Source organism: Scyliorhinus torazame, chromosome 11, assembly GCF_047496885.1.
Source record: "Scyliorhinus torazame isolate Kashiwa2021f chromosome 11, sScyTor2.1, whole genome shotgun sequence".
In the NCBI taxonomy this organism is placed as follows: Eukaryota; Metazoa; Chordata; class Chondrichthyes; order Carcharhiniformes; family Scyliorhinidae; genus Scyliorhinus; species Scyliorhinus torazame.
This window is the reverse complement of record NC_092717.1, coordinates 104,611,016-104,632,962: the sequence shown is the minus strand read 5'-3', so window position 1 is coordinate 104,632,962 and position 21,947 is coordinate 104,611,016. Positions and strand designations below refer to the sequence as shown.

Below are 21,947 nucleotides of genomic sequence, written 5' to 3'. Positions count from 1 at the left end.
TTGATGTAGCTGAAGGCCTGGCGGGCCTCAGTTGCCATTGGAAAAATGGTGGCCTTAATTAGTGGGCGGGCTTTGTCCGCATACTGGGGGACCCACAGGGCGTAATAGGAGAAGAATCCAAGGCACCTCTTCAGAGCCTTGGGTCAGTGAGGGAGAGAGAGTTGCAGGAGGGGGCGCATACGATCAAGTTCGGGCCCTAGGACCCCGTCTCCACGACGTAGCCGAGGATGGCTAGTCTGGTCGTGCGGAAAACACATTTCTCCTTGTTGTAGGTGAGGTTGAGTTTTTGGGCGGTTTGGAGAAATCGGTGGCGATTGGCGCCGTGGTCCTGCTGAGCATGGCCGCAAATGGTGACATTGTCCAAGAACGCAAATGTGGCCCGCAGCCTGTACTGGTCCACCATTCGGTCCATTGATCTTTGGAACACCGAAACCCCATTCGTGACGCCAAAGGGGACCCGGAGGAAATGGAAAAGGCGTCCGTCTGTGGATTGGGAGCTGGTGGTATGCAGACTTCAGATCCACCGTGGAGGACAAGCGGTAGTGTGCGATCTGATTTACGCTGTCTGCAATCCGGGGAAGTGGGTACGCATCGAGTTGCGTGTACTGGTTAATGGTTTGGCTGTAATCAACCACCATCCAGAACTTTTCCCCGGTCTTGACGACCACCACCTGAGCTCTCCAGGGGCTATTGCTGGCCTCTATGACCCCCTCCCGCAAGAGACGCTGGACCTCGGACCTAATGAATATCCTGTCCTGCATGTTATACCGCCTGCTTCTGGTGGCGACTGGCTTGCAGTCGGCGGTGAGGTTTGCGAAGAGAGGGGGAGGGTCGACCTTTAGGGTCGCGAGGCTGCATATGGTGAGTGGGGGTAGGGGCCCCCCGAACTTCAGGGTTAGGCTCCTGAGGTTGCACTGGAAGTCTAGTCCCAATAGGAGAGGAGCGCAGAGGTCTGGGAGCACATATAGTTTAAAATTAGCGTACTCAGGCCCTGTATCGCTAGGGTTGCAGTAGTGCACCCTTGGATTTGACCGAGTGCGACCCAGAGGTGAGGGAGATCGTTTGTTGCGTCGGGAAAATTGGGAGCGAGCAGCGTCTACCATGTCCGGGTGAATGAAGCTCTCTGTGCTCCCGGAGACGAAAAGGCAAGGTGTCTCGTGCCTGTTAACCTGGATGGCCATCATGGAGCTCCGGAGGTGCTTGGGTCGCAACTGGTCCAGGGTGACCATGCTGAGTTGCGGGTAGCTGGTGGCGTGATCGGAGGTGCTGGGGCGGCCCCGCGATGACTGTCCGTGTAGGTCGTACACGTCGAGCGGCTTGGCAGGTGGCAGCCAAGATGCCAAGTCGAGCGTGGCGGGCGGCAAGGAAGATGGCGTCCAAGATGGCAGCCCCCATGGATCGCACGTGGCCGGCCGCGTGGGGGAGGATGGCCAAGATGGCGGCCCCCATGAGTCGCACGTGTTGTGAGAAGGCGGAGTCGGCAGACACGCTGCCACATTGCGGGGTCTGCGGGCCTGCGGTGAGTATGAGGATCGGGTCTGTGAGTTCGAGTTCTTAGACCTGGCCAGGCAGACCTTGGCGAAGTGTCCTTTTCGCCCACAGCTGCTGCAGTTCACGTTGCGGGACGGGCAGTGCTGCCGGGGGTGTTGAGACTGGCCGCAAAAATAGCAGGGTAGCCCCCCATGATTTGCGGGTGGCCGCGCGGCACAGGCCTAGGGTAGTCTCTGGTCGGCGGTCCACGAGGGGGTCGCGTGGTCGGCCGGGAACGCAGTAAGGCTCTGAAAAGCAACCGCCAGAGAGGTGGCTAACTTTACCGTGTCGTCCAGGTCCTGGGCCCCTTTTTCGAGCATAATTCGACCGGACTCCCGCCACATAGACATCTCGGACGGCGAGCTCCATGTGCTGAGTGGCCTGGTAATTGCAGTTGCGTGCGAGGGCTTTGAGGTCGTGTAGGTAGTCATCTCGCGACTCCCCGGGGCGCTGCGGCGAGTGGTGAAGATGTGTCGCGCGTAGACCTCGTTCACAGGCCGTATGTAGAGGCGTTCGAGCAGCGCGAGGGCATCTGTATAGGAGGCGGCCTCGTCGAGCTGGACAGAGATTCGATGGCTCACCCATGCGTGGAGGAGGCTCAGCTTCTATTCATCAGTGATGGATGGCGTGGACGACGCGGCGAAGTAGGCCTTGAAGCATCGAAGCCAGTGCGAAAAAATTTATTTAGCCTCCGCAGCCTGCGGATCGAGTTCCAGTCTGTCAGGTTTGAGGGCTGATTCCATAGTTGTATTTAAGCTGATTAAATTGAAGCAACCATCAATTCACTCAAAGACACGTGGAGAAGTAAAACGTGGTTTTAATCAGCTTAGAACAGTGCCTGCCTGCGACTGGTACAATACTGGGAACTGCCTGCAGGTCAGCTGCTCTTTATACTTCCTCTTAAGGGGAGGAGCTATGGGTGGAGCCTGTACATCCCCCAACATATCCCCCTGTGGGTGAAGCCACACAATGGCCCATAGGTGGAGCCCACAGGGTTAACAACAGAACACAACAGCAGAACATGATACAAATGCACTGGTGAATTATTCGCACTATACATTCACCACACTCTTCTAGTGGAATCTCGTGTAACCAGGGGCGGGATTCTCCGCAATCGGCACAATGTCCGCCGACCGGCGCCAAAAACGGCGTGAATCAGTCCAGCATCGCGCCGCCCCAAAGGTGCGGAATCCTCCGCATCTTGAGGGGCCGAGCCCTCACCTTGAGGGGCTAGGCCCACGCCGGACTGATTTCCGCCCCGCCAGCTGGTGGGAAAGGCCTTTGGTGCCCTGCCAGCTGGCGCGGAAATGACTTTGCCGTGCGGCGCATGCGCGGGAGTGTCAGCGGCCGCTCACGGCATCCCCGTGCATTCGCAGTGGAGGGGTTCTCTTCCGCCGCTGCCATAGTGGAGACCATGGCGAAGGCGGAAGGAAAAGAGTGCCCTAACGGCACAGGCCCGCCCGCAGATCGGTGGGCCCCGATCGTGGGTCAGGCTACCGTGGGGGCACCCCCCCCCGGGGCCAGATCACCCCGTGCCCCCCCCAGGACCCCGGAGCCCGCCCGCGCCGCCTTGTCATGCCGGTAAGAGAGGTGGTTTGATTCTCGCTGGCGCGACAGGCATTCCAGCAGCGGGACTTCGGCCCATCGCAGGCCGGAGAATCGCCGGGGGGGGGTGGCGCCAACCAGAGCGGCGTGATTCCCACCCCCGCCGAATATCCGGTGCTGGAGAATTCGGCAACCGGCGGGGACAGGGAAACTGCAGTGTGAGCTTAATGGAGTGCAGCAGTTCAATAAGAAGCCAACGAGAAGTGGACAATAATACTAACCTTGGGCGGAATCTTACAATATTTCTTCAAAGTGCCAGGCTCTGACTGAAAACCAGCTCTCCAACTGCACAGAGCAGTTTTCACTCCAGATCTTGAGCCTCTCTGAAGAAAAGAAGCTTCTCTTCCCCTTGCCTGCAGGTACCCCCCTCAATGACCTCAGCACTCTTAGCCACCACACAGAACAGAACCCCCCCCTCCCCCCCAGCCCCCCGCAATGTGGTTCCCCGTAGGACTAGCCCTTGGTGCTGCCTCCTGGCACAGGTTGACACTGACAATTTGGCACAGTGCCAACCTGGCAGTGCCAACCTCTGGCCTGGGAACATGTCTGTCTCCCCCAGGGGCTATACTTACCTTGGTTCCCCCAGAGGGATCCCCTCGACTGAATCCTTTTTTCAATAAAGCTGTTGTAAAACGTGACATCACATTGGCGAGGTTTGAATATTCAGTGCCGGGGGGATCATGTGGTGGTTGCGGGCTGACCAATCATGTTCAGATTTATTGAAATCCAATAAAAGGAGGTCTTTGTGGGCGTGACCCTCATGATGTCATCAGTGAGGACATGGAAAATCGGGAAACACAATCTCACCAGAGAGAATTGCGTTTCCCGATTGTCTCCAGAGGTGTCGTCGCCCTCTCTAACAGTGAACATGGGCTGAGAATTGCCCCCTTTGTCAGTAGCACCCACTTCCTATGAAGTCAAAATATGTAAAACAATACAATTAAAGTAAATATTGTGAAATAACTGGGTCTTCAATCACAGCGTGGAAGCATTACCACAAGGCAACAGGGAGCCAGCAAGACATGTACTAATTCCTTTCACGTCTACATAAGAACAGTAAAGATGTCTCCTAACCTCTTGTCACCAGAATTTCCACAGTATTCCATGCTCCATGTGAAGCAGCCCACAGAAGAGGAGTGCGGCATTCACTGTCAACCATATTCATGTCTGTTCCCTGTTACAAAAAATGACACGGTAGATTACTCAGAATTAAATTAAATAAAGAGGAAGGATTACAGGAAGGAAGGAAGGGAGAAATACTTTTGATGTTCAGTCCCTTTTGTAATGTAGGAAATGTGGGCCAATTTTCACACAACAAACTCCCATAAACAGCAATGTGATAATTATCCGATAATCTATTTTCATTCTGTTGATTAAGGTTAAATACTTCTGCTCTGTTATGAAACTAGTAAATTCTATCATTCTATTGCCATGAGGTCTTTTAAGACTCCCTGAGAGAGCAGGCGGTTCCTTGGATGAACACCTCAGCCAAAAGGCAGGTTCAAACATCAAAGGAACAATATATGTGCAAATTCTGTTGTGTACACAATGAAATAATAAGATGGAGAAATAGAAAGACCAAACAAGGCTAAATCTAATTCTATTCTCACCTAATCTTCATATGTATGCATATTGAAGAGAGTAGAGGCTATTGGTCTAACCCCAATTATCTCTACAGTTGTGATAAAACTCAATTAGAGCTTCATCGTTGGTCCTTCCTTGTCTTGATGGCTAGGGTATTGGAAGGATGTGGAAGCTTTGGAAAAGGTGCAAATAAGATTTACCAGGATGTTGCCTGGAATGGAGAGTAGGTCTTACGAGGAAAGGTTGAGGGTGCTAGGCCTTTTCTCATTAGAACGGAGAAGGATGAGGGGTGACTTGATAGAGGTTTATAAGATGATCAGGGGAATAGATAGAGTAGACAGTCAGAGACTTTTTCCCCGGGTGGAACAAACCATTATAAGGGGACATAAATTTAAGGTGAAAGGTGGAAGATATAGGAGGGATATCAGAGGTAGGTTCTTTACCCAGAGAGTAGTGGGGGCATGGAATGCACTGCCTGTGGAAGTAGTTGAGTCGGAAACATTAGGGACCTTCAAGCAGCTATTGGATAGATACATGGATTACGGTAAAATGATATAGTGTAGATTTATTTGTTCTTAATGGCAGCACGGTAGCATTGTGGATAGCATAATTGCTTCACAGCTCCAGGGCCCCAGGTTCGATTCCGGCTTGGGTCACTGTCAGTGCGGAGTCTGCACGTCCTCCCCGTGTCTGCGTGGGTTTCCTCCGGGTGCTCCGCTTTCCTCCCACAGTCCAAAGATGTGCAGGGTAGGTGGATTGGCCATGATAAATTGCCCTTAGTGTCCAAAATTGCCCTTGGTGTTGGGTGGAGGTGTTGAGTTTGGGTAGGGTGCTCTTTCCAAGAGCCGGTGCAGACCCAGGGGGCCGAATGGCCTCCTTCTGCACTGTAAATTCAATGATAATCTATGATTAATCTAGGACAAAGGTTCGGCACAACATCGTGGGCCGAAGGGCCTGTTCTGTGCTGTATTTTCTATGTACTATGGTATTCATTGGCTAAGTGTGCTCAGACACTGGGGAAGCTTCCTGTCCGAAAAGTAACTTTTCATACATCACATTTTGTCACAAGGTGGCACAGTGGTCAGCACAGCTGCCTCACAGCACCAGGGAACCGGGTTCAATTCAGTTACTACATTTTCCCCGTGTCTGCGTGGGTTTCCTCCGGGTGCTCCGGTTTCCTCCCACAGTCCAAAGATGTGCAGGTCAGGTGGATTGGCCATGCTAAATTGCCCCTTAATGTCCAAAGGTTAGGTGGGGTTACTGGATCACGGGGATAGGGCGGGGATGTGGGCCCATGGTAGAGTGCTCTTTCAGAGGATTGGTGCAGATTTGATGGGCCGAATGGCTTCCTTCTGCACTGCAATAATTCTATGATTTACTTTGGCCGGGATTCTCCAATAATGGGGATATGTCCCCACGCCCGTCAGAAAATGGGCACAAATCACTCCGGACTGTTTTCTAAAAGGTTTTTAAGGGGGCTTGCAGGGCCCTGGCCTGTTGTGCGTAGCTCCTGCTGCCGATACGGGGCTCTGCACTTCCGGCCGCGGATCCGCGCGACATGGCAGACCCACACAGCGGGCTGGAGCAGAAGAAGGTAGGTCCCCCCCAGATCGCGCGCGCCCGCCGATCGGTGGCCCCCGATTGCAGGCCTGGCCATCGTGGAGGCCCCACCTGGAGACTGATACCCCCGCCCCCCCACCAGGACGGCCACCGCAGCCGCGACATCAAGCTCCCGCCGGGTGGAACCACACCGGCAGGAACTCGGTCGGTCGACCGTGGAGAATCGCCGCGGGGGCCTCTTTCAACGGACCCCGACCGGCGCTGCGTCGACTGCCTGCGCACGGCTGCCGGCGATTCTCCAGTCGGCGGAGACTCGCACGAAGGCGTCGCGGGTCTGACGCCCAATTCTCCGCCCCCGCGCTGGGCACGATTGCGGTGCGGGGGCTCGGAGAATCCCGCCCTTTATTTTCCAACGAGTATGGAGTTGGTCAAATATTAGCTGTAATGGTTTCTAAGAGTTTTATGCAAATACCTGATCGATTAAGTATTCCACGAGTTCTGAGTGGTCAAATGTTGCAGCCCTGTGTGTGAAAATTACACATTATACATTAAATATTACCACCACCAATACGTTTTAAATTATTCAACTGAAAACTGTTTTAAATCAACCTTACTTATGCAATGGTGTTTGTCTATTGCCATCCAGAAGATGAAGTATATCATTTTCTCCCTTGTATTTAGACAGCATGAGTTTGACTGCCTCAATCGCCCCCTGCATGCAGGCGAAGTGAAGGGCAGTAGAGTTATCCTTCTGCCAATAATAAACAAACAAATATATTCAGTCACAACCACTCTGATACTCGGAAGCTGTAAAGTTTAAAAACTTTAAATGGAGAAATTATTGTTTGAAACAACAGTGGCTGTCCCTTTTAAGAGCGGAACTTCCTCTGTCACAGGGCTGGATTCTCCGTTCCTGAGACTAAGGGCGAGCGTCTCCGTTTCCCGACTCCGATTTCTTAATCAGCGATCTGGCAGCGAATCCATTTTTACGACCGAATCAGGGTAATGTAGGAAATGTGGACCAACCTGTTTTACGCAGGTTGTGCCTGCTCCGGCCCCTCCAAGACGGCATCATCACGGCGCGTCCCACCTGAAGGCCCTCCCCCGGTGCTCGGCACCTTATAGGCCGATTCCCGACCACGCGGCTGACTTGTGGTCTCAGCGGTCGGGAACCTGGCGTGGCGTCTGCAGACTGTGTTCAGCGCCGTCACAGTCGGGCGGGAACCATGCTGCTGGCTGGAGGGGGGGCTTCGGCGAGGGCTGGGGGGACCGGCGGAGGTTGTCCAGGGGGCGGTAAGGGGTTGTCCAGGGGCCCACTATCTGGCAGGTCGGGTCCGGGCATGGCCGGCGCCATGTTGTATGGCGAGAGCGCTGCAGGTCGTCACCGTGCACATGCGTGACCGCAGACCTGGCAATTCTCCGGCCGTTCATTTTGGGGAGGTCGGGGGTTTTACGTGGTGCGGCTGCCGGCCCCTCACCGGTCGGAGAATCAGTGCTGTGGCGGCACCGATTTTTCCCAAGTAAAACGCCATGGGTCCTCCGAACATAGCCTCGAAACTGGAAAATACAGCCCTAAGTGTTGATGCAGGGGCAGCATCTGTGGAGTTCCATGACAGCAACACTGGCATCGCACCTGGACTGAGCAGCGGCTGTCAAGGGGCTAGCACTGACGCCACATGGGACGCAATCGATTCCAATGAAAAACAGTGCTGGATTTGCGGATGACAGTCAGGAGACTGACAAGCTGCAGCCACATATACACACTGCACTTCCCACACACACCATCCCAGCCAACAAGATGGCAGCAGGAGAGCAGCTCCATACTTCACCGATGCCGGGCTGGAGACCCTTCTGGGCCCGGTGGAGGAGAGGTGGGTGACCCTGTACCCCAGCCCGGGAAGCAAGCTGCCACCCACCGCCATTTGTCTTGCCTGGGCGCAGGTGGCATCCTGCAGTGCCGTAAAAAACTGCACAACCTCCTCACAGCGGCTAGCGTGAATAGGCAATGTTGTGCCCCTGGCACTAACCCCACGTCCCACACACCCATAAACCTACCCCCCCCACCCCACCGGAGGGTGGCTGAACCTCCACCCTGCACCACATGCCGGCACCCATACCGGGTGCCACCTGCACCCCCCCCCCCCGGCTGCATGGGCCGGACTGTCTAACACTGTCATTTTCTGTTTCCCCTCCGCAGGAGAAGGCTGCCCATAACCGCCGGGAGCAGGAGAAAACTGGAGGGGGACTAGCGGACCTGCGGCCCCTCACAGTGGCTGAGCAGAGGGCTCTGGACGTGGTCTGCAGCCTGGAGGAAAGGGAGGCCGCCGAGGTGGAGATCAGCTGCAGACAAGGAAATTAGACCCCACTAAGTTGCGGTTCTCTGTAGCACGGCCGTGTCAACCTCCCCCCCACAACACCCTCACCCCCACACCACTGTCATCCTCACCCCCACTCCTCCCTGGCTCGCGGTCTAATCATGCGTCTTGGCTTCTGTCTTCCAAGATCTGCTGGAGATGGGGCGGGTCCATCTGAAGACCCCCTCCCCAGCCAGTGCCACAGCCGGAGCTCCTCCGTGAGCCGAGCAGTGATGAGGAGAGCCATATTCCTCTGACCAAAACACCCCGAGGATGACACCAATGTCCCATCACGGTTGGCTCCAACACCCTCTACCATCCCAGAGACACTCGCCTCAGTTGGGCACTTTACTGTAGAGGCTCCAGGGACACTATCTGGTGATTGCCACACAACTGATCAGGTGGAGGTAGGAACACCCGATGGAGCGAACAGTCGGACCCAAGGAACTAGCTGCCGTCCAGATGAATTTTGGGCTTCTGGAAAGGACAGTCCCATCAATTGTAGAGATTCTGTCACAGAACCAGGGACAACATTAGGAGTCGTTGACGATTGTCCAGCACCTGGAGGTGCAGGTGGAGGAGTCCAACCATGTGCAGGAACAGTAGGTGGCGCCAACCATGCGTGCTACCCAGGCCAACACCTCATGGGTGGAGTCTGTGGTGGAGGCATTGGGGGCGAGGGTTTTGGCTATGGATCAGCATGTCCAAGGCCTAGGGCATTCTGTGAAGGCACTAGCAGAGGCCCAGGACAGGGTTGTCACCTCACGGACAGCCATGTCCCAGAGGAACCTGGAAATCGCAGCAGCGCTCCTGAGCGTGGCCCAGTTACAGCGGACCATGGCTGAGAACGTCGGCAGCATTGCCCAGGCACTGGCCGACATGGCGCAGAAACAGAGGGAGTTCAACAGGGCCAAGGCGGCCCTCTAATGATGGCAGATCAAGTTTGGGGTGCTGTACCCGGCAAAACTGTGGGTGACGTTTGAAGTCCAGGAGTACTGTTTCGAAACCCCAGAGGAGGCCAATGACTTTATTAAAGATCATAAACTGGGGGAGAACAGAACTTTGATGGGAGGCAGAAGAGTTGGCACAATGGAGTTCAGAGGATACGGATAGTGTGGGGGGTTGGAGGGTGGGAAGATCTTTCTTTCTTCTCAGGTGGAGGGTTTTCATTGGGACGACTATTTATCATGAGGGTAATAACTTTGGAAGGGGGCAACGGTCCCCCCTCCTGCCGCCTGTGGTGATGTGAACGTTTTGGAGGAGGCGACCTGTGGTTTTGGATGTGTCTTTGTTTTGGTGGGGGATGGGGAGGTCCACAGGGAGCCATTGACACAGATCAAGGAAGAGAGGGTGGGTGGAGAGGCGGGGGATCGATAGGAGGAGCCTTTGGGCAAGAGTAGCCACGCTGGCAAGTAATGCTGGTGAACAGAAGTGAGGTGGGATAGATGGCCAGGGGGAACAGCAATCGGGGGGGGGGGTGATGCGTCGTGGCAGGATTGGAGAAGAAGTCTGGTCAGGCGCCGAGAAGGGGGTCATCTTGTGTGGGCCCAGTACAGGGTGACATTAAAAGGGACAGTGTCGGTAGAGGAGGATGGCGGACAGTAGAGGGGAATGGAGGCGCAAGCCTCTTGTAAGGCTTATAACATGGAACATGTTAAAGGGCCGGTGGAGAGGTCTCAGGTCTTTGCGCATCTAAGGAGTCTGAAGGCGGGGTGGTCTTTCTGCAGGAGACACGCCTTCGTGGAGGGATCAGGTCAGGTTGAGAAAGGAATGGATGGGTCAGGTGTTTCACTCGGGGCTTGACTCAAAGTCACGGGGGGTGGCCATTTTGCTGAGTAAAAAAATGGGGCTTGTGAGTCCGAAGGAAGTGAGGGACCTGGGGGCTGGGTGGGAGATATGTGATGGTGAACGCGGTGTTAGAGGGTCGTGAGGTTTGTGAATGGGTTGCTGGGAGCGATTCCAGACCTGGACACGCAACAGTTGATTATGGGAGGAGAGTTTAATTGTGGACAGGTCGATCCCCAGGTCAATGGGAAGGCTGAGGATGGCAAGGAGCTGGGAGGGTTTATGGAAAGGACGGGTGTGGTGGACCTGTGGAGATTTTAAGTACCCGGGGGTGGGGAGGGCGTACTCCTGCTTCCCGCACGTGTATAAGGTATACTCCAGAATTGATTTTTTTCTGGTGAGCCGTGGGGGTGGTGGGGGCAGAGTACGCGGGGATATTAATCTCGGACCACACGCCCTACTGGTTGCAGGCTCGACTTAGTTCGGGACGGAAGCACAGGCCAGGACAGAGGTTAGACTCTGGGCTGTTAGCGGACAGGGGGTTTTGTGATAAAGTGTGGTCGGTGATTAAGGACTACATGGAATTGAAACGGGGAGGGATCAGCGGCCACTCTTGGGATGGCATTAAAGGCGTTGGTTCGGGGGAGATTATCTCGTTCAAGGCGGACAGAGATAGGAAAAGGAGAGAGGAGTACGAACAATTATTGGGCGCGATTGTCCAGGTGGACAGGGAATATTTGAGGACCTCACCGTGGAGGGGTTGGCGAAAAGGAAAAAGTTACAGGTTCAGTTCGACCGTTTGACGACGGGAAGCCCTTTCCACACCTTCCATGCAAAGTCCCTTAGAGTCATAGAGTCAGAGATGTTTACAGCATGGGCACAGGCCCTTCAGCCCAGCTTGTCCATGCTGCCCAGTTTCTATCAGTAAGCTAGTCCCACTTGCCTGCATTTGGCCCATATTTGTCTATACCCACCCTGCCATGTAACTGTCTAACTACTTTTTAAGGACAAAATTATAGCCGCCTCTACCACTGCCTCTGGCAGCCCGTTCCAGATGCTCACCACCCTCTGTGTGAAAACATTTCCCCCCTGGTCTCTTTGTATCTCTCCCCTCTCACTTTAAACCTATGCCCGTTATTTCTAGACTCCTCTACCTTTGGGAAAAGATGTTGATTATCTACCTCATCTATGCTCCTCATTATTTTATAGACCGCTATAAGATCACCCCTAAGCCTCCTACGCTCCTGGGAAAAAAGTCCCAGCCTATCCAGCCTCTCCTTACAACACAGACCATCAAGTCCTGGTAGCATCTTCGTAAATCTCTTCTGCACTCTTTCTAGTTTAACAATATACTTCCTATAATAGGGTGACCAGAGCTGAACACCATATTCCATGTGTGGCCGTACCAATGTCTTGTACAACTTCAACAAGACGTCCCAACTCCTGTATTCAATATTCTGACCAATAAAACCTAGCATGCTGAATGCCTTCTTCACCACCCTGTCCACCTGCGACTCCACCTTCAAGGAGCTATGAACCTGTACCCCTCGATCTCTTTGCTCTGTAACTCTCCCCAACTCTCTACCATTAACTGAATAGGTCCTGCCCTGATTTGATCTACTAAAATGCATCACCTCACATTTATCCAAATTAAACTCCATCTGCCATTTTCCGGTCCACTGGCCCAATTGGTCAAGATCCTGTTGCAAACTTTTATAACATTCTTCACTGTCCACTATGCCACCAATCTTAGTGTCATCTGCAAACTTACTAACCATGCCTCCTACATTCTCATCCAAATAATTTATTTATATAAATATATATATAACAAGCAACAGTGGACCCAGCACCGATCCCTGAGGTACACCCCTGGTCACCAGCCTCCAGTCTGAAAAACAACCCTCCACAACCACCCTTTTGCTTCGGTCACCAAGCCAATTTTGTATCCAGTTGGCTACCTCACCCAGGATTCCGTGAGATTTAGCCTTTTGCAATAACCTACCATGCGGTAACTTGTCAAAGGCCTTGCTAAAGTCAATGTAGACAACGTCGACCGCACTGTCCTCATCTACCTTCTTGGTTACCCCTTCAAAAAACTCAATCAAATTCGTGAGACATGGCTTTCCCCTGACAAAGCAATGCTGACTGTCCCTAATTAGCCCTTGCCTGTCTAAATGCCTGTAGATCCTGTCCCTCAAAATACCTTCTAACAATTTACCCACTACGGAAAGAAGGCTAACCGACCTATAGTTCCCAGGCTTATCCCTACAGCCCTTCTTAAACAAGGGCACAACATTTGCTGCCCTCCAATCTTCAGGCACCTCCCCTGTGGCTGTCGATGATTCAAATATCTCAGCTAGGGGGCAGCAATTTCCTCCCTAGCCTCCCACAACATGCTGGGGCACATTTCATCAGGTCCCAGGGATGTATCTATCTTGATGCGCTTTAATACCTCCAGAACCTCCTTCTCTGTAATATGTACGCTCCTCAAAACATCACCTTTTAGTTGCCCAATTTCCCTAATATTTGTGCCTTTCTCAACAGTAATTACTGACGAGAAATATTATTTAGGACCTCTCCCATCCCTTGTGGATCTGCACATAAATGACCTTGTTTATCCTTAAGAGGCTCTACCCTCTCCTTAGTCACTCTTTTTCCCTTTATGTATCTGTAAAAACTCTTTGGATTTTCCTTTGCTTTATCTGCCAAGGCAATCTCATGTCCCCTTTTTGCCCTCCTGATTTCTCTCTTTACTCTACTCCTTACTTGTAAATACCTAAATTAGGAGAAAAGTTAAGAGGAAAAATAACTTAGGAGAGGTTACTGATCAAGGTGTTAAGATTCAAAACAGGTATAAAAGCCAACATAAGTGTACTTTACCTGAATGCTCGTAGTATTCGGAATAAGGTAAATGAGTTGATGGCGCAAATCATCGTGAATGACTATGATTTAGTGGCCATTACTGAAACATGGTTAAAGGATGGTCACGACTGGGAGTTAAATATCCAAGGGTATCAAACTATTCGGAAGGACAAAGTGGATGGTAAGGGAGGTGGTGTAGCTCTGTTATTTAAGGGTGACAGGGGCTGTTTAGCACAGGGCTAAATCGCTGGCTTTGAAAGCAGACCAAGGCAGGCCAGCAGCACGGTTCACTTCCCGTACCAGCCTCCCCGAACAGACGCTGGAATGTGGCAACTAGGGGCTTTTCACAGTAACTTCATTTGAAGCCTACTTGTGACAATAAGCGATTTTCATTTCATTGAATCCGGGCAATAGTAAGGGATGACATCGGTGCTATGGAGGATAAGGTCAAATCCATTTGGGTGGAAATCAGGAACAGTAAGGCGAAAAAGTCACTGATAGGAGTAGTCTATAGGCCACCAAATAGTAACATTATGGTGGGGCAGGCAATAAACAAAGAAATGACTGATGCATGTAGAAATGGTACAGCAGTTATCATGGGGCATTATAATCTACATGTCAATTGGTTTAACCAGGTCGGTCAAGGCAGCCTTGAGGAGGAGTTTATAGAATATATCCGCGAAAGTTTCCGAGAGCAGTATGTAATGGAACCTACGTGGGAACAAGCGATCCTAGATCTGGTCCTGTGTAATGAGACAGGATTGATTAATGATATCATAGCTGGGGATCCTCTCGGAAGGAGCGATCACAATAGGGTGGAATTTAAAATACAGATGGAAGGTGAGAAGGTAAAATCAAACACTAGTGTTTTTTGCTTAAACAAAGGAGATTACAATGGGATGAGAGAGAGTGGACTGGGAGCAAAGACTTTATGGTGAAACAGTTAAGGAACAGTGGAGAACCTTCCAAGCGATTTTTCACAGTGCTCAGCAAAGGTTTATACCAACAAAACGAAAGGACAGTAGAAGAGAGAAAATCGACCGTGGATATCTAAGGAAATAAGGGAGAGTATCAAATTGAAGGAAAAAGCATACAAAGTGGCAAAAATTAGTGGGAGACTAGAGGACTGGGAAATCTTTAGGGGGCAACAGAAAGCTACTAAAAAAGCTATAAAGAAGAGTAAGATAGATTATGAGAGTAAACTTGCTCAGAATAGAAAAACAGACAGTAAAAGTTTCTACAGATATATAAAACAAAAAAGAGTGGCTAAGGTAAATATTGGTCCTTTAGAGGATGAGAAGGGAGATTTAATAACGGGAGATGAGGAAATGGCTGAGGAACTGAACAGGTTTTTTGGGTCGGTCTTCACAGTGGAAGACACAAATAACATGCCAGTGACTGATGGAAATGAGGCTATGACAGGTGAGGACCTTGAGATGGTTATTATCACTAAGGAGGTCGTGATGGGCAAGCTAATGGGGCTAAAGGTAGACAAGTCTCCTGGACCTGATGGAATGCATCCCAGAGTGCTAAAAGAGATGGCTAGGGAAATTGCAAATGCACTAGTGATAATTTACAAAAAATCACTAGACTCTGGGGTTGTCCCGGTGGATTGGAAATTAACAAACGTGACACCACTGTTTAAAAAAGGAGGTCGGCAGAAAGCAGGTAATTATAGGCCAGTTAGCTTAACTTCGGTAGTAGGGAATATGCTGGAATCTATCATCAAGGAAGAAATAGCGAGGCATCGGGATGGAAATTGTCCCATTGGGCAGACGCAGCATGGGTTCATAAAGGACAGGTCGTGCCAAACTAATTTAGTGGAATTTTTTGAGGACATTACCAGTCGGTAGATAACGGGGAGCCAATGGATGTGGTATATCTGGATTTCCAGAAAGCTTTTGACAAGGTGCTGCACAAAAGGTTGCTGCATAAGATAAAGATGCATGGCATTAAGGGCAAAGTAGTAGCATTGATAGAGGATTGGTTAATTAATAGAAAGCAAAGAGTGGGGATTAATGGGTGTTTCTCTGGTTGGCAATCAGTAGCTAGTGGTGTCCCTCAGGGATCAGTGTTGGGCCCACAATTGTTCACAATTTACATAGATGATTTGGAGTTGGGGACGAAGTGCAATGTGTCCAAGTTTGCAGACAACACTAAGATGAGTGGTAAAGCAAAAAGTGCAGAGAATACCGGAAGTCTGCAGAGGGATTTGGATAGGTTAAGTGAATGGGCTAGGGTCTGGCAGATGGAATACAATGTTGACAAATGTGAGGTTATTCATTTTGGTAGGAATAACAGCAAAAGGGATTATTATTTAAATGATAAAATATTAAAACATGCTGCTGTGCAGAGAGACCTGGGTGTACTAGTGCATGAGTCGCAAAAAGTTGGTTCACAGGTGCAACAGGTGATTAAGAAGGCAAATGGAGTTTTGTCCTTCATTGCTACATGGAATTCCTTGCCCAGTGAAGCAGTAGAGGCTCCTTCATTAAATGTTTTTAAGATAAAGATAGATAGTTTTTTGAAGAATAAAGGCATTAAGGGTTATGGTGTTCGGGCCGGAAAGTGGAGCTGAGTCCACAAAAGATTATCTCATTGAATAGCGGAGCAGGCTCGAGGGGCCAGATGGCCTACTCCTGCTCCTAGTTCTTATGTTCTTATGCTAACATGTTGGCCTCTCACTCCTTGCAGACAATGGCATTCGGACACCAACCCACGATGCTGACCACTGTGGTGATGGCCGCAGCCCTCCGAGGGATATCATCAAGATGCGCTTCAGATGCCTGGACCGCTCTGGCGTGGCCCTCCAGTACGAGGCTGAGAGGGTCGCCCGCATCTTGGTGGCCTGCTGTATCCTCCACAATATAGCACAGCAGAGGGGCGATGTGCTGGAGGAGGAGGATGAGGAAGGGCAGACCTCATCCAATGAGGAGGATGCGGGGAAGGGGGACATTGAGCAGGACGTGGGGCCCAGGTAGTCGCGGGAGGCTGCACGATGCCAACGCCAGGGCCAGCACACGGGATGCTCTGATCGGGACATGGTTCACCGACTAGGGCGGGGAGGGGGGTTGCTGGCCAGGGGCACAGACACCACATCTTAGACCCACACCCCCTCACCGCTAACACCACCAAACCGCCCACATGCACCCCCCATCCATGATACATACCTGCGGCGCAACGAGCTGGAGGCTCTGGATTTGCGGTAACAGTGGGTCTGGTCCATGGGATGGAGGATGATGACAACCCGCTCTGCGATGAGCTCTGGAACTGCACATCGTATGACAAAGTCTGACTCATGCCCACAGTAGCACCTTCCACCTGGGTGATCCCTGCATGCGAGCTGACCAGACCATCACACAGTCCCATCGGATCCCTGCAGCTGGCCGGGTGGGGTGGGGGTGGGGGGGTGTTGAGGGAGGGAGTGTGGGGAGGACGGTCCATCCATGGGGCCTCCACTGGTTTCCCACCCCCCACTCCCCCCGGCCAGCACTGACCAGCCCACCCCCACACCCATCAGACAGAGCACCGAGACAGGTTTCAAAGGTGTTAACAGGTGTTTATTGTGGAGAAATATATACAGTCTGTGCCCTAGCCCCTATAACTCAACTGTGCCCTGCACCCGTGCCATATGAACTGGTGTCTAATTTTCTGGCCTTATGGGCCCTAACACTATGCCTAGGTGGTTCCCCAGACAGTACAGTAGAGGTGGTGGCGGCCGACTGTGACTCCTACCCTGAGACAAGGGTCCCGTTGGCGCACGTCTGCTGGGGCGACCCGGTCTGGTTGGGCTCAGCCACTGCTCGGGTGGTGTGCTGCCGCCCTGTTCTGCCCGCTGCCCACCAGATGCACCAGGGAGGGGGGAGAGGGGAGTCCGAGGTGCTGTGGTGTTCTGGCACCTTCCCTGCGGGAGTCACCGGCATGGGCCCCGTCACCACCTCCTCCCTCGGGGTGCCCGGTGAACCCGGTGTGGTGAACGTATTGCAGTAACCATTCACCATAACTGTATCACGCTGTTGCCCATGTGGGCTCCACCTATGTAAGATATTACCTGTAATGTAACATGTTGGTGCCTCGTTGGTGCCGACCCTGGCTCCACCCCTTGAGGGGTGGTATAAAGAGTAGTAGCCCTGTAGGTAGTTCTCACTAGCAGACCAGTCGCAGGCAGGCACTGTTCTAGTTGATTAAAGCCACAGTTTACTTCTACTCTTGGTTTCACGTGAATTGATGGTCGCATCAATTTAATCGACTACAACGCCACAATGGAATCGGCCCTCAAACCTGACCGACTGGAACTCGACCCACAGGCCGCGGAGGCCAAAGGGATTTTTTTGCACTGGCTCCGCTGTTTCAAGGCCTACCTCGCCGCCTCCTCCTCGCCCTCCATCTCCGACGATCAGAAGCTGAACCTCCTCCATGCCCGGGTGAGACATCAAATCTCTGTGCAAGTCGAGGAAGCCTCCACTTACGCAGACGCCCTCGCGATGCTAGAGCGCCTCTAATTAAGGCCTGTGAATGAGGTATATGCGCGGCATCTCCTCACTACTCGCCGCCAACGCCTCAGAGAATTGCTGGAGGAGTACCGACGCAACCTCAAAGTCCTTGCGCGAAGTTGCAACTACCAGGCCATTATGGCCACTCAACATATGGACCTCGCCTTCCGGGATCCCTACGTGGCTGGAGTCAGGTCCAACTACGTGAGACAGCGCCTACTCGAGAAAGGTGCCCTAGACCTGGAAGAGACGCTAAAGTTAGCCTCCTCTCTAGAAGTAGCGTTCCAAAGCCTCAACGCGTTCCCATCTGATCACGCGACCCCCTCGTGGACCCCTGACTAAAGAGTACCCCAGGCCTGTGCCGCGCGGCTGCCCGCCCACGTTGGGGGGCTACTCTGCTATTTCTGCGGCCAGCATCAGCACCCCAGGCAGCGCTGCCCAGCCCGGAACGCGAACTGCAGCGACTGCGGAAGAAAAGGACATTTCGCTGAGGTTTGCCTGGCCAGGTCAAAACCCTCAAAATCGCAGGCCCAACCGTCAGACTCACAGGCCCGCCGTGTAGCAGCTTGCCTGCCGGCTCCGCCCCCCCCCGGACGCGTCATCGGCCTCGTGTTGTCTGTGGGGGCAGCCATCTTCCAGCCCGCACAACGTGGGCGACTCACGGGGGCCGCCATCTTGGCCATCCTCGCCCACGTGGCCCGCCACGTGCGACTCATGGGGGCCGCCATCTTGGACGCCATCTTCCTCACCACCCGACACGTGCGACAGACGGGGGCCGCCATCTTGGGACCACCCCAGCACCTCCGACCACGCCGGCTACCCGCAACTCAGCGAGGTTACCCTTGACCAATCGCGATCAAAACACCTCCGGAACTCCATGATGACCATCCGGGTAAATGGATACGAAACGCCCTGCCTGTTCGACTCCGGGAGCACGGAGAGCTTCATTCATCCAGACATGGTAAGACGCTGCTCGCTCCCAATATTCCCGGCACATCAAACCATCTCCCTCGCTTCTGGGTCGCACTTGGTGCAGATCTGGGGGTGCACTACCGCAACCCTCGCAATACAGGGTGCAGAGTACACCAATTTTAAGTTATATGTACTCCCCGACCTCTGCGCTCCTCTCTTGTTCCAGTGTAACCTCAGGAGCCTAACTCTGAAGTTCGGCGGGCCCCTACCCCCACTCACTGTACGTAGCCTCGCGACCCTAAAAGTCGACCTTCCCCCGCTCTTTGCAAACCTCACCGCCGACTGTAAACCAGTCGCCACCAGAAGCAGGCGGTACAGTATCCAGGACAGGACTTTCATCAGGTCTGAGGTCCAGCGACTCTTGCGGGAGGGAGTCATCGAGGCCGGCAATAGCCCCTGGAGAGCTCAGGTGGTGGTCATCAGGACCGGGGAAAAGAACCGGATGGTTGTAAATTACAGCCAAACAATAAACCGGTACGTGCACCTCGATGCGTACCCCCGTCCCCGGATAGCGGACATGATTAACCAGATTGCACACGACCGGGTGTTCTCCACGGTGGATCTGAAGTCTGCATACCAGCAGCTCCCAATCCGCCCGGAGGACCGCCGCTACACGGCCTTTGAGGCGGACGACTGCTTCTTCCACTTCATCAGGGTCCCCTTCGGCGTCACAAACAGGGTCTCGGTCTTCCAAAGAACGATGGACCGAATGGTGGACCAGTACGGGCTGCGGGCCACATTTCCGTACTTGGACAACGTCACCATCTGCGGCCATGATCAGCAGTACCACGATGCCAACCTCCAGAGATTTTTCCAAACCGCCCAAACCCTTAACCTCACGTACAACAAGGAGAAATGCGTTTTCCGCACAACCAGATTAGCCATCCTCGGCTACGTCGTAGAAAATGGGGTTCTAGGACCCGACCCTGACCGTATGCGCCCCATCCTGCAACTCCCCCTTCCCCACTGCCCCAAGGCCCTGAAAAGGTGCCTCGGGTTCTTTTCCTATTATGCCCAGTGGGTCCCCAACTATGCGGACAAAGCCCGCCCACTAATCAAGGCCACCATCTTCCCACTGGCGGCTGAGGCCCGCCAGGCCTTCAGCTGCATCAAGGCGGATATCACCAAAGCCGCGATGCGCACGGTGGACGAGTCCGTCCCCTTCCAGGTGGAGAGCGACGCATCAGAGGTCGCTCTCGCCGCCACCCTCAACCAGACAGGCAGGCCAGTAGCATTTTTTTCACGAACCCTCACCGCCTCCAAAATTTGACACTTCTCGGTCGAAAAAGAAGCCCAAGCCATCGTGGAAGCCATGCGGTGCTGGAGGCACTACCTCGCTGGTAGGAGGTTTACCCTCGTCACCGACCAACGATCGGTAGCCTTCATGTTCGATAATATGCAGCGGGGCAAGATCAAGAATGATAAGATCTTGAGGTGGAGGATCGAACTCTCAACCTATAATTACGATATAGTATATCGTCCTGGGAAGCTCAACGACCCCCCAGATGCCCTGTCCCGCGGCACATGCGCCAGTGCGCAAGATGACCGACTACGGGCTATCCACGATGACCTCTGCCACCCGGGGGTCACCCGGCTTCTCCACTACATCAAGGCCCGCAACCTGCCCTACTCCACCGAGGAGGTCAGAGCCATGACCAGGGACTGCCAAATCTGTGCGGAGTGTAAGCCGCACTTCTATCGACCGGATAAGGCCCACCTGGTGAAGGCATCCCGGCCCTTTGAGCGCCTCAGTATCGATTTCAAAGGGCCCCTCCCCTCCAACAACCGCAACACATATTTCCTCAACATCATCAACGATTTCCCCCGCTTCCCCTTTGCAATCCCTTGCCCCGACATGACCGCGGCCACCGTCATTAAAGCCCTGCATAGTGTCTTCGCCCTGTTTGGTTTCCCCACGTACATTCACAGTGACCGGGGCTCGTCGTTCATGAGCGATGAACTGCGTCAGTACCTGCTCAGTAAGGGCATCGCCTTGAGCAGGACGACCAATTATAGCCCCTAGGGAAACGGGCAGGTGGAGAGGGAGAACGCGACGGTCTGGAAGACTGTCCTCCTGGCCCTACGGTCTAGGAATCGCCCCGTTCCCCACTGGCAGGAGGTCCTCCCCCACGCACTCCACTCTGTTAGGTCCCTCCTTTGCACGGCCACAAACGAGACCCCCCCATGACCGCCTGTTTTTTTCCCCCAGGAAATCCACCTCCGGGGCCTTGCTTCCGTCCTGGCTGAAGACACCGGGGCCCGTCTTGCTCCGCAAACACGTCAGGAACCATAGATCTGACCCCCTGGTCGAGAGGGTCCAGCTCCTACACACCAACCCCCAGTACGCATACATAGAACAACCCAACGGCCGACAATATACGGTTTCCCTCCGGGACCTGGCACATGCAGGTTCCACCACCACCGCCACCCCAACCTACCCCTCCCAACCTATGCTGACCAGCGCCCCCGCCCCTACATGGCACCAGCACCCACTCCCACTCTCCATGCCCCCTTCACCGACCCACAGGAATGAAGCTCCAGAAGACACGCTCCCGGAGTCCACATCTGTGCCCGCACCGGCGACTTCACTACCCATGTCCGCACGGATGATTTCGACACCCGGGCCAGCTGTGATACCAGAGCTTCGGCGATCACAGCACACAATCCGTGCGCCGGACAGGCTGAACTTATGAACACTTCACCCCCACCGAACTTCATTTTTTTAACAGGGGGTGAATGTGGTGAACGTATTGCAGTAACCATTCACCATGTATATAACTGTATCACACTGTTGCCCATGTGGGCTCCACCTATGGACCATTGTAAAGTATTACCTATAATGTATCATGTTGGTGCTATGGGCTCCGCCCCTGGCTCCACCCCTTGAGGCGAGGTATAAAGAGCAATAGCCCTGTAGGCGGCTCTCACAAGCAGACCAGTTGCAGGCAGCACTGTTCTAGTTGATTAAAGCCACAGTTTACTTCCACTCTTGGTTTCGCGTGAATTGATGGTCGCATCACCATGGGTTACCCCATGGGATGGGGGTGTGAGCGGAGCCATCCCCTAAGGCCCCCCGCCACCTGGCGCTGGCAATCCTGGAGGCCTGCTCTGGTCTCGAACAGGATCTGCACGTTCACGGCCATAGAGCACAGGGAGTGGACTATTTCCGCCTGGGACTGCGCCACATCATGCTGCGATTGTG

The 21,947-nt window shown here is 53.3% G+C and overlaps 1 protein-coding gene across 1 annotated transcript in view; it reads right to left on the bottom strand.

The window, feature by feature from the left end:
* The window catches only part of trpa1b (transient receptor potential cation channel, subfamily A, member 1b), a 256,462-nt gene that overhangs the window by 132,970 nt on the left and 101,545 nt on the right, over window positions 1-21,947 (bottom strand). The window contains exons 8-10 of the mRNA XM_072467568.1: window positions 6,894-7,030; window positions 6,752-6,800; window positions 4,210-4,309 (exon numbers count right to left, since the gene is read on the bottom strand). Of these exons, the coding sequence (XP_072323669.1) occupies window positions 4,210-4,309; window positions 6,752-6,800; window positions 6,894-7,030 (286 nt within the window). The remainder of the gene's footprint in view (window positions 1-4,209; window positions 4,310-6,751; window positions 6,801-6,893; window positions 7,031-21,947) is intronic.